The sequence below is a fragment of the Rhincodon typus genome, chromosome 33, assembly GCF_021869965.1.
Source record: "Rhincodon typus isolate 14 chromosome 33, sRhiTyp1.1, whole genome shotgun sequence".
Taxonomy (NCBI): domain Eukaryota; kingdom Metazoa; phylum Chordata; class Chondrichthyes; order Orectolobiformes; family Rhincodontidae; genus Rhincodon; species Rhincodon typus.
The window spans coordinates 8395527-8410090 of NC_063364.1; the positions used below are offsets into that span (position 1 = coordinate 8395527).

A 14564-nucleotide genomic window follows, 5' to 3' on the forward strand; every position below is an offset into this window, starting at 1 on the left:
ATGATGCTGCTTGGCCTGCTGTGTTCATCCAGCCCTGCACCTTGTTGTCTCGGATTCTCCAGCATCTGCAGTTCCTACTATCTCATATTTGTGTGAATATTTTGATCTTAAGTTCTATACAGGACGATTGGAGAGGTTGGGACTGTTTTCTTTGGAAAAGAGGTGGCTGAGTGGAGATTTGATAGAGATGCACAGAATCCTGAAGGGCCTGGACAGAGCAGATAGAGAGAAGTTGTTAACCACCAATAGAAAGCTTGAGGACCAGAGTTTTAAGATAATTAGCAAAGGAAGCAATTGGTGACTTAGGGAAAACTCTTCCATACGTGGAATGGTTAGGATTTGGAATGCACTGCCTGCGAACACGGTGGAGGCTTGTTCAACTAAAGCTTTCAAAAGGGAATTGGATCATTATTTGAAAAGGCAAAAGAGTTACAGATTAAAGGCAGGGGAGCGGCACCAGGGGTCTTTTTCCTTCAGAGAACTAGCGCAGACACAGTGGGTTGAATGGCTTCTTTCTGTACTGTAGGCATTCCACAGTTGTACTCTGCATTTGAGCTTCAGATATTTAAACTAGTAACCATCTCCCAAATAAAACAAGGAACTGTGGATGCTGAAGATCTGAGACAAACACAGAAATTGCTGGAGAAACTTAGCAGGTCTGGCAGTATCCTTGGAAAGAAAGCAGAATTAATGATTCAAGTCCAGTTCTGAAGTAGGGTCACTAGACTTGGACCGTTAAGTCTGCTTTCTTTCCACAGATGCTGCCAGACCTGCTAAATTACTTCCTAAATCCTATTTAAAGTAAACCTTCCAGAAATCCACGACCGACTCGAGCTAGAGTTGCTGTCAGCTGCCATCCTGCTTTGGGAAGAAGGGCTTTTCCTACTTGCTCTAATCCAGAGGCTTTCTTCTTTTTCAGATAACACAGACAGACCTGTCAAACATTTCCATCGAGACGGAGTGCAGAACTACACAAAGCTGCTGCTGAGTCCTGAACATGGAGTGCTCTTCATTGGTGCAAAAAATGCCATTTTCTCCTTGGACATTTTTAATATTGCTCCCAATGAGTTTAAAAATGAGGTATATTCTTATTTATGGCTGAAAGGGGATGGGAAGTTATCTTGATGCAGAGCAAATGAGTGCTGTTGTATTTGGCTACTTCTGTTTGTTATTTCTTTTAAAGGTCATTCCTCTGGGATTTAATGGACAATTAGTGCTATGGCACAAAGCAGAAGAGCATTTTGACTGTGGATGCAAATCCATTGGGAATGATCAAAACACCTCTCACTGTCAGCAGTCAGAGCGTACATCCAGACACAGGGCACAGGGTCACAGAGAGAAGGTTCAGTCACATTATTTCATCAAATTTCCCACCACCCCGGCTCCAACTCTGTCATTAAATGCTGGGCTCCTCTCTCTGAGATGGTGATTGACAGCATATTGCCTTCTGTCGCTCATGTTGTGTAATTACCGAACTGAGATGAACCCAGCTTCCCAAAGCCTGTGAGGACTAACCCTCCGCTGGCTCCCAATTTGGACGGAGCCTCAGCCCAGATCAGACAGAAGCAATCCAATTTGATGTTGAAGATATGATGTCAAGGTGCCAGTGTTTGACTGGAGTGGACAAAGTCAGAAATCACGCGATTGAAAACACAAGCTTTTGGAGTGTATCTCCTTCATCAGGTGAAGTGAGAAAGAAGCACACAGAACACAGAATTTATAAGTAAAAGATCAAAGGGTCACACAACTGATGAGGATGTATTAAACAAACCTAACATGGGCTGTAACCTGGTGTCATGTGATTTCTGGTGTCAAGGTTAGCAGGTCAGCTAGAGTTGTGTGTGGTGAGCCAGTGAGGGGTTCTTGATAACAATCCTAAACTGAATATTTATTATTGAAGTTTCAGAAAACCACCTGGAAACATCATTAATCCTGTTATCAAAATAATTTGATCTTGGTACCCCACACCGAATATTTCCACTAAAACTGTCATCAGGGTGTTGAACAGTTTTAATGGCAACAGATTAATTTCTAAAAACAAAGAACAAAAATACAAAGTACAGAGAGTTTTGTTGAAATGTACGTTTTTATTGAGGGAGACAGGCCATAGATTATCAGCCATTCACTAAATTGTATTAACTCTGAGAAAAGGACATGGGTAAATCACTGATTTATAATGCAAGTGGCATTTCCATTGTGTCAGTGAAGGAGAGTGAGAGATGGTTTGCAACATAAGACAGAGAATTGTGTCCAATTTCTCCAATTCGTTGTTAGATTCATTTCCTCACTGGTTTCTAACATTGTATAGAGGGATTCTCTGTGCACTGAATGTTTTATATCTTTGTTTTAATCTCTTGAATGGGGTTGATTTTGATTATTCTGTTTATTGTGACTAATGGCACAAGTGCACTATTGCAGTAAATGACTAAAGACTTTCTGCTGTAGGACCTCAGCTGTGGGGGAGCATGAGGTGATTTTTAAGGAGTTGCATTAACAGATTGTTCAAACTGTAGTCGTAAAATTTCTCACAGTTCCCAACGTTCGAATAGGAACTGTCTAGAAATGTTTTGAAGAAGAGACTGTGCGCAACCCACTGTGTGACTGCCAACCACTAATGAGGTGCTGTTGAAAAGGGTGGCCTCCCTGTTATAATAGGAGGCAGCCAAAACGCCATGTGGTCATTGGCTCCTTCTCCTCATTCCACAACAGTACTCCAACGTGGACTCATTCCTCCTGTCATGTGCATTGGGTCACATGATCAAGCCTCAGTTAGAAGATCAACCTTGAAGACGTCAAACAGCACAGCAAATCTGAAGGGCTGAATGGACGAATACTGCCCTTTTTTTTAATGCTCTCAACTTGAGTGAAGTATTGCTCACTTCAGTTGATTCATGAAGGCTAACTTAGCTGCGTAAAGGGTCCTGTTCAGGATGGGATGCAGGTAGATGAAGATATTGCTGTCTAGTGATAGTCCATGAGGAACCAAAAGCTTCTGCCTTTGTTAGAGAGAGAGACAACTGGTTATGTAACTTAAAGAGCACCACTGCACATGGGACAACAAAAGAAGGTAAGTGTACATGAACTACCACCACCAGGACAGGGATTAAACCCACATCATTGGTATCATTCTGTACCTTACTCTAGCCAGCCCCATATTGAGGGTTGAGATTGGACCAATTTGCATTGAACTGACTTAATATGAGATGGGCTATCTTCTAGACACCTCTGTTATGTAAATGAGGGGGCCGAATGTCTTTGCATGCAAAGGATGCCTGGAGAACATCTGACAGAGCATTGGACTCAGCCATTTTCTGGACATCCTGAGCTAAATAATATGGACTCAAAGTCACCATACCTGATATCGGTTGACAGTGAGTTTCTGTTCCCAAATTGTCATTAGATTATTAGTGCTTCCTACTGCTAAAGTCATGAACTGTGCATTCCCTCCCTTCAACAGCTCTCTAGCCAAAGACAAGCTGGTGAGAGTTAAGAGTCAAGATGGATTATTGGTTGTTAAACAGATGTTAGTGCAAGATCTTGAATTAAATCCAAATATCCCTTTACAGGTGGTTTGGGAAGTCCCAGAGCAGAAGAGGAACGAATGTCACTTTAAGGGGAAGAGCCTGTCGGTAGGTGAAAATTAACCATTGAGATACATTTAAGAGCAATGGCGAGTGATAGGTTCTAACAGGTTTCTCTTGTTTCAGAGTGATTGCTTCAACTACATCAAAATCCTCCTTCAGGTGAACAGTACACACGTTTATGTTTGTGGGACTTACGCTTTCAGCCCCACTTGTGCCTACATCGTAAGTGTTGACACTGCCATCTTTGGATGTTAAGAATTAAACTATTGCCAACTAATTGCACAAGCACAAGGTGTAACCTATTATCTTTTCCTCGTAGCATATCGCAAACTTCTCTCTGGCAAAAAGTCCGTTTGGTAATCTCTTAACAGAAGATGGAAAAGGCCGCTGTCCCTTTGACCCGACCTATAAGTCGACTGCAATTATGGTTGGTGGGTAAAAGCGGGTTTTGAGTGGTGGTTACCCACTATATGATTATAACTCAGAAAATGAGATGGTATCCTTAGCCAGTTAACTGTCAGATTATAGGGTTGCTGGTTGGAGCATACATCTTAATCCAGTAAAGGATCACTCTGATGATCAGATGTTGTTTCTGCCAGCGGACCTGACTGTTCCAGAAGTTTCTCCCAGCTTTTCTTTCTCTGGAGTTTGGAAGATTGAGTGATCTGATTTGGCCTCTTGAAGATGATGTAAGGATTCAGTGCACCACACAAAGAGAACTATCTTCTTTTGATTTCCTGAACTAGTGTAGAAATCTTTAAAAAGAGAGCCATGCTACTTAAGAAGCAAGTCAAGAAACTCTTATAAAAATAGGGTGGAAGAAATTTCGGATCCTTTTTGGACAAGTACAGGGATAGGAAAGATTTAGAGGGATATGGGCCAAATGCAGGCAAGTGAGGAGGGAAAAAAAAACCCGAAAGAATTGTGGATGCTGGAAATCAGAAACAAAACAGAAATTGCTGGGAAAATGGGCAAATGGGACTAGTTCAGTTTAGGAAACCTAGTCGGCATGGACGAGTTGGGCCAAAGGGTTTGAATCTATAAAGAAAGGACTGAAAGCTGGCTCGATTGTGATTCAAGACTGAGACTGTGATTTTTGTTACGTTGGGGCAAGAGGTGATGTGGAACAAAGATGGGATAATGGTGTTGGTATCAACAATCATGTAAATGGATAGAGGGTCAGACTTGAGGGGCGTAATGGCCACACCTGTTTCTGTGGTTCCCTCTCAATCAGCAAGATTCAATGCTGCACCACACATTGCAGCCTGGATCCAAACATTTGCAAAAGAACTGACCTCCATAGGCGAGGTGAGAGTGATTGCCCTTGACATGAAGGGCCATTTGACTGAATATGGTATGAAGGAGCCTGAGCAAAATTGGATTCGATCAATGGGAATCGGGAGCGGAGTGAAAACACTTCATTAGCTAGAGTCATAACTAGCATAAAAGAAGGAGCAGCGGTCCAGAAGCTTGTAATTTCAAATAAACCTGTTGGACTATGACCTGGTGTCGTGTGACTTCTGACCTTAGTGTAGAAAAAGATGATTGTAGTTGCTGGGGATATCCCTACAGAATTTCCTCAGGGTAGTGATGTAGCCCCAATTATCTTTAGCTGCTCACTCAATAACCTTTCCTCAGTTATATGGTCATTATTGAGGGTGTTTGCTAATGGCAGCACCATGTTCTAGTTCCTCAGATAAATACACAGTGCCTCTATGAAGTAAGACCTGCACATCATTTAGGCTCGGTCTGATAAGTGGCAAACACATTTGTGCAACAAAAGTGCCAGGCAGTTTTCAGCTATAGAAAAGGGGTACTTTAGCACTTCCCTTTGATGTTCAGCAGTATTACCATTACTGATTCCCTCACCATCACCGTTCTGGATGTCGTGGTTGGCCAAAAACACAATGGGGTGAACCACATGAATTCTGTGGCTATAAGTGCAGGTCAAAGCCTGGGAATTCTCCAGTGCGTAACTCACTTCATAATTCCCCAAAGCTGTACTTTTAGCAAAAATCAGGAGTGCGATGGAATATCCTCCACTTGCCTACATGAGTGCAACTCCAATAACGTTCAAGGAGCTTAAAACATTCCAGGACAAAGCAGCTCCGCTTGACATTCTGATCCACAACTTAAATATTCACTCTCTCTGCCATAATGACAACAGTGTGTACCATCTGAAGGTGGATTGCAGCAACTCACCAACACAGCAGTTTCTAAACCCATGACCCCTATCATGTAGAAACACAAGAGAGGATAATGCATGGGATCACCAGCACCTGCGATTTCCTCACTGAGCTATACGTCATCTTGACTTGGAATTACATTGCCTTTCCTTCGCTCCTGCTGGGCTAGGGTTAGGGTTAGGGTTGGAGCTCCCACCCTAACAGTACTGTGGGTGCTCCTATACCAGATGGACTGTAGCAATTCAAAAAGCAGCTCACCATCACCTTCTCCAGGGCAATCAGGGATGGACAATAAATGCTGTCTCTTCTATCAATACTCAAATCCAATGGAAGAATAAAGAAATAGACATTGAACCAAGGAGAAGCCACATTTCTCTTATTTGAATAATTGGATTTTACATTTTGGAGTCTGATATTATTATGTAGAAATATATAAAGACTACATATTAAATATTGAAGAATTCTACTGATGGCTTTAATCTGTGCTTGTCTTTGCTTCTGCCAGATGGGAATTTGTATGCAGGAACTGTCAGCAATTTTCAAGGGAATGAGCCAATCATTTCAAGAAGTCTAGGAAACAAACCTCCCTTAAAAACTGAGAACTCTCTCAATTGGCTCCAGGGTAAGTAACAGGCGGCAAATGCAGAGATGTGTAAGGATGAATGTCTTTAAAATAACCAATTGACTCCTATCACAGGGGCCTTTTCAGAGCAGCAGTGCTGATTTGTGAAGGTAGCCCAGAGAGTTGGGTTGATCCATGATCACCGAACCCAGCTGTGTCATTAAAGGGAGACACGGAGTTCAGGAGAGATGCTAGCCCACGGGTGGAAAAGAAGATCAAAAGGCAGATCAGCACAAGTAAATGACATAAGAAACAGTTGGAAGCAAAGTTCGGCCTCCCTCTGGGATGATAACAACTCACGGCAGGAGCTTCTGTTCTGCCATACTGCTTAGTGCTAACATGGCCCTCCTCCCGGCTAGAGTTTTTAAAATGTATTTGTGGGATATGAGTACCCACCCGTATTTGGCGTTGAACTGAGTGGCTTGCAAGTCCATTTAATAGGGTAGTTGAGATTCAACCATATTTGTTGTGGGTCTGGAATCACATATAGGCTGGACCAGGTAAGGACAGCAGATCTCCTTCCCTAAAGGACAAGACTGAATCCTACATGGGTTTTTACAACAATGGTTACAGGGTTGCCATCAGACAAGCTTTTATTTCTAGATTTTCATTTGTAAATTAAATTCAAATTTCACCATTTGCCATTTGCCATGACATTAGTCTGGGGACACCGAATTACTAGTCCAGTAATATTCCCCTGCCTGCCAAAATGCTCACACCCAGTCAAACTGTCCGTCCCATCATGCCAATCTGTGTGTCTGTCTGGTATTGAAGAAAAGTTGCCTTTTGAATCTCAAAACAATACATTCAGGGTCCAGAATTTTTCTGAAGAAGGGCCCAGACCCGAAATGGCAGCTTTCCTGCTCCTCTGATGCTGCCTGGCCTGCTGTGTTCATCCAGATCTACACCTTGTTATCTCAGATTCTCCAGCATCGGCAGTTCCTACTATCTCTTCAGGGTCCAGGGTAGCTAAGGTTGGATATGTTCAGATAAGATTTCAGCATGTGAACACAAATGAAAGATGAAAGTCAGCTCCATCATTGTGAACCATCTCATTTCATCTTCTCACTCCTTCCCTTAATCCAAAAATCTTGATACACTTATTCATAGAAACCTTTGTATGAAAAGAGGCCAGTTGGCTTACAGAATCTGCATTGACCATCTGAGGAGCGTCCCACCCAGTTCTAGCCCTCAACCTTATCCCTGTAATCCTGCATTTCCCATGGTTAATCCACCTAGCCTGCATATCCCTGCACACTACAGGCGATTTAGCATGGCCAATCCACCTAACCTGCACTTCTTTGGACTGCGGGAGGAAACCGGAGTATCCGGAGGAAACCCACACAGACAGTGCAGACTCCACTCAGACAGTCACCTGAGGGTGGAATCAAACCCAGGTCCCTGGCACTGTGAGACAGCAGTGCTAACCACTGAGACACCGTGCCACCCTTGATTTCTGTCTTGAACAAACTCAGTGATTGAGCTTCCACAGCCTTCTGGGATGGAGGATACAAAAGATTCACCTCACTCTAAGTGAACAAATTCTTCATCTCAGATACTAATTCCCTTATCCTGAGACTATGTGCCCTAGTTGTAGAATTACCAGCCAGCAGAAACATCCTTTCCCTAGCTATGCTGTAAGAATTTTACGCTGTAAGATTCCCTGTCATACTTTGAAACTAAAGAATACAGACCCCGTTTCCTCAATGTTTCCTAATCAGACTTGCTCCTGAACTGATGGATTAAAACAAGCGTGATATGTGTCTACAAAAAAAATCCCTGTAAGTCCATGTTACTTTAATCCATAAAGCATGGCCCTCCAGGGTGGTTATTAAGAAAGACTATAGCTAGCAGCATTCGCTTTATAGAGCTGTAATGCACTAATCTCCCCCTGGACAAGCAGTAGAGATCTTTGAAGGAGGATATACATGAAAATAATAGGATTAGGTAAGAATAGCTGTATAAATTGGCAACAGACATCTAGGGCATCTTGATAGAGTGGAACTGTCACTTAATTCAACAAATTCGAGGTTGAATCATGAGGCAAATATCCAAATGCCTTTAGGTTTAAAAGACCGTGGGTCCTGATCAAGGCAGTGAGTTTTTGGGCACTTCTTTCTCGTTGACATTGTTGCACTTAATAAACTTTCAAATTAGACTTTTCTCATCATCGATGATGCTCTGCTGAGCCTGGTAAGGATGAAACAAAACACTAATGGCAACTGAGATAACAAGGTGTAGAGCTGGATGAACACAGCAGGCCAAGCAGCATCAGAGGAGCAGGAAGGCTGACGTTTCAGGCCTAGACCCTTCTTCAGAAAAATGGCAACTGATGTCTTGCCTTTAACTGTTTTGTTATTCTCCAGACAGATGGATACTTATCGAGTACAGGAGTGTATTGTGTGCATTTACTCCCTTGCATATCATGGATTGTTGTGCCAGGCTTGCTGTTAGCTACGTGAGATTCGGACTACACAACAAATTTCAATACCCCAGACTTGATGTAGGCATTTTACCTCATGATCATTTTAGTGGGCGATACAGCAAGCCATGCCAAGGGATAAAAGTCAGGCCTCTAACTTTCTGATTCTACGTAACAGTTGCTCAGCAGCATTTAAAGCAATATCAAATCACTTCAAAAACAAAAGCCCCATTGAATTCACTTTGTCAAACTTAACATTGTTTGCAGTATTCCACAGTAAGGATCATCAATGATTTGTGTTGAAGTCCTGGATGGAGACATATTTTAAACTGGTTGTCATGTTTTACAGATCCAGCATTTGTAGGTTCAGAGTTTATTCAGGACGGAGTCTCTGGAAAGACTTCTGGCAGCAATGATGGAAAAATCTACTTCTTCTTCAGCGAAACTGGCAAAGAATTTGACTTTTTTGAGAACACCATCGTATCACGGATAGCTCAAATCTGTACGGTAAATATAAATCCTCCCGAAAGGTTCCCATTTCTGGTCATTGTTTCCAAGTGTATTTTTTGGTAATACAAAACATACTGACCTTCTGTTATTATTAAAACCTCTGGGAATTCTGAATTCACGATCTTGTCTTTCTGTACTTCAACACTTTGATTATGAACTAAGTTTAGCTGGGCATGATGGTGATTGATCCTGTAATCCTGAGAATTGAGTTTGAATATTGCCTTTGCATTTTGAGAATTTGAAGCCTAAAAACAAAATTAGTTGTTGAATGAATGCACAAAGACTCAGTGAAATCAAACTTGTTATCCAATCTCCTTTCGAGAAGAAAGCTTGCAGCCTTTACTTGTTCCCACTTCATGTGACTCCAGTCTCACACCAGTGTGCTTGACCCTTAACCGTCGTCTGAAGTAGTGATGAAGCCAAAAATATTGTCTCAAACTCTGAGCAAGTAGGACTGGGCAATAAATTTGAATAAGTTTGACGTTATGTTGAAGTTGTATAGGACGTTGGTGAGGCATCTTCTGGAGTACTGTGATAGTAGGAACTGCCAATGCTGGAGAATCTGAGATAACAAGGTGTAGAGCTGGATGAACACAGCAGGCCAAGCAGCATCAGAGGAGCAGGAAAGCTGACGTTTTGGGTCTAGACCCTTCTTCAGAAATGGGGGAGGGGAAGGGGATTCTGAAATAAATAGGAAAGAGGGGGAGGCAGATAGAAGATGGATAAAGAAGAAGAAAGGTGGAGAGGACACAGACAGGTCAAAGAGGCGGGATTGGAGCCAGTAAAGATAAGTGTAGGTGGGGAGTTAGGGAGGGGATAGGTCAGTCCAGGGAGGACGGACAGGTCAAGGAGGCAGGATGAGGCTAGTAGGTAGGAGATGGGGCTGAGGCTTGAGGTGGGAGGAGTGGATAGGTGCGAGGAAGGACAGGTTAGGGAGGCGGGGACGAGCTGGGCTGGATTTGGGATGCGGTCGGGGGAGGGGAGATTTTGAAGGTTGTGAAGGCCATATTGATACCATTGGGCTGCAGGGTTCCCAAGCGAAATATGACTGTGTCCAGTTCTGGTCACCCTGTTATAGGAAGGATATTATTAAGCTGGAGAGTGTTCAGAAGAGATTTACCAGGATGTTGCTGGGAATGGAAGGTTTGAGTTATACAGAGGCTGGAGAGGTTGGGAGTTTTTTCCCAAGGGTGGGGGATTTCAAAACTGGGGACATATTTTTAAGGCAAGAGGAGAAAGATTTAAAAAAAAACACAAGGTGCAATTTTTTTTACACAGCGTGGTTCATGTGTGGAATGAACTCCCAGAGGAAGTGGTGAATGTGGGTACAGTTATAATGTTTAAAAGATATTTAGATAAGTACATGAATAAGAAATGTTTAGAAGGTCACTTCCTTCTATTTAGCATCTTATTAATCATTAATAATGATAATTTTTTCACTGCCATGACTTAGGTCACAATAAAACACTCGCTTTGTGGCATAAAAGTAATGTAATAGACTTCAGAAGGCCTAGTGCAGGCAGGTGGGACTAGTTTAGTTTGGGATTATGGTCGGCATGAACTGGTTGTACCGAAGGGTCTGTTTCTGTGCTGTATGTCCATATGACTCTATAAATTTCAGCCTTGACCATGGCACTCTCGCCTAGAGGATGAAGCCGTGGTCCAGCCAGTGGTGCTGAGTTGCAAGGTTCAGGGTTCAAATCCCACTGAGCACAAAAACCAAGTTTGATATTCCAGTACAGCACGGAGGGTGTGCCACACTGCCAGAGGTGCTGTCTTTCAGATGAGGTGCTAAATTGAGACCCTTGTCAACCTGATTTGATGGATGTAAAAGGTGCTGTGATGCTACCTGAGGAAGAGCAGTGGAGTTAGCCCTGGCTGATTATGTATCCCTCAATTAACATAGATTATTGAGCCATTGTCATTTTTTTGATTTGATTTGATTTATTGTAGTCACATGTACCTAAGTACAGTGAAAAGCTTTGTTTTGCGAGCAGTACAGGCAGATCATAGTAACCAAGAACAGACTGATCGTAGGGTGCTTAGACAGAGCGAGGTATACAAGTTTACAGCTACACAGGAGGTGCACAACGCAAGATCAAGATTATTTGAGGTTAGAAAGGTCCATGTTAAAATCATTGAATCCCTACAATGCAAAAAGAGGTCATTCAGCCCATTGAGTCTGCACCAACCCTCCAAACATTATCCCAGCCCAGACCCACCCCATCCCATTTCAATAACCCTGCATGGGGTCTTTGCCACAGCTAACCCATCTACCCTGCACACCCCTGACCCTATGTGGAATTTTTTAATGTGGCCAATCCACCTAACTATAACATCTTTGGACTGTGGGAGGAAACTGGAGCACCCGGCAGAAACTCACATAGACATAGGGAAAACATGCAATCTCCACACATACAGTTACCCAAGGCTGGAATCAGCCCTGGGTCCCTCGCATTGTGAGGCAGTAGAGCCAACTGCTGAGCCACCATGCTGTGTGTAGGATCTTGCTATGCACAAAATTGTTGTTGTATTTCCTACATTACGACTGCGACTGCACTATATTTCATTGAATGTAAAAGGCCTTGAGATATCTAATTGCTGAGAAAAGTGCTGTATAAATGCAAGTCGGAAGGACATGACCCCTAGTCTGCCATCAATAAGATAATTTTTTTTACTGCCATGTCTTAGGTTACAATAAAACACTCACCGTGATATAATATACTTCCTTGTTAGAGAATAATGTATTTTAATGTAAAGAATATTTTAAAATTAGTTGAACCCATGTACTAGCTAACCAGTTTTATTTTGAGTAGCAAGTTATATGCATTTTCAATATTTCACACTGTTACTGTGATTTTTTTAAATATAAATCTGTCTTGACTGGTGAAAATTGTAGAGTTGGACAATAAAAACATAGATGTTTGGATTTGCAAAACATATGCTTACACTGCAGAACTCAGAGAGGCCAAGTCAGAAACCTTTGCATGTGTCAGGGAACTCAGGCAAATAGTGTAGGCTGCACAATTACCAGATGATTTGCAGGAATGTCCATAGAGAAATGTCCCTCACTGTTGGAAACATTCACCTTTTAATGGCTCATATGAGAAAATATGATCAGAAGGAGATCATTTAGTTCCTTAAGTCCTCCATCAGTCCACTCAATCTTGGCAGATCTGTTGCTCATCTGGGTATACCCACCTCAGCTCTGTATCCCCTCGATATCTTTACCCAACAAAAAAACTGTGGGGTCTCAGTGTGGAAAAATCCCAATTGTCCCAGTCTTTTAAGTGAGAGAATTCCTGATTTTCCACCATAAATGAAGAACTGTAGATGCTGAGATCTGAAACAAACAACACAAGAAATTGCTGGAGAAACTCGGCAGAAGGGAGAACGGAGTTAACGTTTCGAGTCCAGTGACCCTTCAGAACATTCTGAATGGTAATCATTAGGTTTTTGAAACAGAACCAGGAATGACTGAAGGAAATAGGTTTGATGCCTAGGCAAAGAATGAGCCAAAGATTTGTTCGCTGAACCTTGGGGTTGATTTAAACTTGGGATGGGGGACAAGATGGATTTGAGGTGAGTGATGGATCTGTAAGCCGCCCTCAATGAGCTGCCCAGCTGATTGGAATGGGCAGAATTCATTGATCTGACAGGAGTGCCGTTTCAAGTGGCTGAGAAATGTCGTGAGGGGCGACGAGAGAAGTTCCTGACAAAAATGAAGTTTGTGAAGGCTCGGAAAGGGGGTCCACAGCCTCCAATGGGAAAGAGAGGTGCAGGAGTGGGGGGAGTTTGGTATGTCAGTCTGCTGTATGCCCTGAACTCAACGGGCTACTACAAATGTCAGGGGTTGAAACGGTCAATTAAAATGAACTCTGGCTACATGAATAGGAAGAGTTTAGAGGGATATGGGCCAAATGCTGGCAAATGGGACTAGATTAATTTAGGAAATCTGGTCGGCATGGACGACTTGGACCGAAGGGTCTGTTTCCATGTTGTACAGCTCTGTGACTCTTATCATAAGTTATGGGAAATCCGGTAATCATGTTAATTGTATGTTTTACAGCTGATTTGTTACGGGTGATGGGCGATATTCTGCTTGTACAAGATCTGAGAAATTGCAAATAAAATGTACATAACATGCAAGTTTAGGATTTGTGACAAAGATGTTTCTATTTTTAGACAAGCAGATTTGGTAAACTATGCTGTCTATAGAAATTCTCATCTGAACTAAAAGAGAATCTTGTTGAGGTCCAATTGTATTTGGAAAGTACAGTCAAATTCAGCCTATGGGGTCTCACTATTGAAGGGTATCACTTACTGATGGGGGTTAGAATTACAAGTCAGTTTGACAGTTGGATGTTAGTTCCAATTGATCTTAATACACATCATGTACAATTTTGGCTGTAAGAAAGCACTAAATAAGCCTTACCAGAGGTGCTGAGTTTGCCACTCAGGCTAAAATGACAGCAGTATCTTCAAACGCACAGTTTCTCATTGAGAGAGTTGACAGCATTACGCTAGTGATACTAATCCTTAGTTGTCATCACCAAAAACATAAAAGTCATCTCTTGAAGAATATTCTTTTTAAGTATTAGCTGCATGCCATCCTATTATAGATCAATGTCACTCCTGTTTGATGTATGTTACTTGTACAAACTGAGCTCTACACAATAATCTGTAATTAGGATTACTGCTTTCAATTTCTGTAGCCTACAGTTAAAACTGGTGATAGTATGCAGCCGCAGGTGAACGGGGAGGACAGGCCCTTGTGTTGTTCAAACTGGTATGGAGATACTGGTTTCTGTTAACTGGCTATTCAGAATGGTGAATTCGATGCAGGAAAATATTCAGCAAGTCAGGGAGAGAGGCTATTAACGAGCTGAACCTTAGCTCTCAGAAATAGGTGGGCTGAAGTTGAGCCTGAGGTTAAAGTCTGATCTGTGCTAACTTATGCACCCCACCCAGGATTGTGAGTCTTTGGAACTGTCTCATAAAGCAGATCATTGGCTATTTTAAGACAGAGTTGTATAGGTTCTTGTCAGGCACAGAATCAAGGTGTAAAGGGATTAGATGGGCAATCAAGGCTTTGTCAAACACAGTGTAAACTGCACACCCCTCAAAGGACTCTGTGAGAGTGTGTGTGATTGTGTGTGTGTCTAAGTGTGTGTGTCTCTGTGTTTTTGTGCGTGCGCACGTGTGTGTGTCTGTGTTTGTGTGTGAGAGTCTCTGTGTGT

At 42.4% G+C, this 14564-nt stretch overlaps 1 protein-coding gene across 6 annotated transcripts in view; it reads left to right on the plus strand.

Moving 5' to 3' along the window:
* sema4ba (sema domain, immunoglobulin domain (Ig), transmembrane domain (TM) and short cytoplasmic domain, (semaphorin) 4Ba) overlaps positions 1-14564 on the plus strand; it is a 480563-nt gene that overhangs the window by 437191 nt on the left and 28808 nt on the right. For all 6 annotated transcript variants that reach the window (XM_048615825.1, XM_048615829.1, XM_048615824.1 and 3 more), the window contains 6 exons: positions 920-1080; positions 3567-3629; positions 3708-3806; positions 3904-4015; positions 6276-6392; positions 9164-9321. In XM_048615825.1, coding sequence (XP_048471782.1) covers positions 920-1080; positions 3567-3629; positions 3708-3806; positions 3904-4015; positions 6276-6392; positions 9164-9321 — 710 coding nt within the window. The remainder of the gene's footprint in view (positions 1-919; positions 1081-3566; positions 3630-3707; positions 3807-3903; positions 4016-6275; positions 6393-9163; positions 9322-14564) is intronic.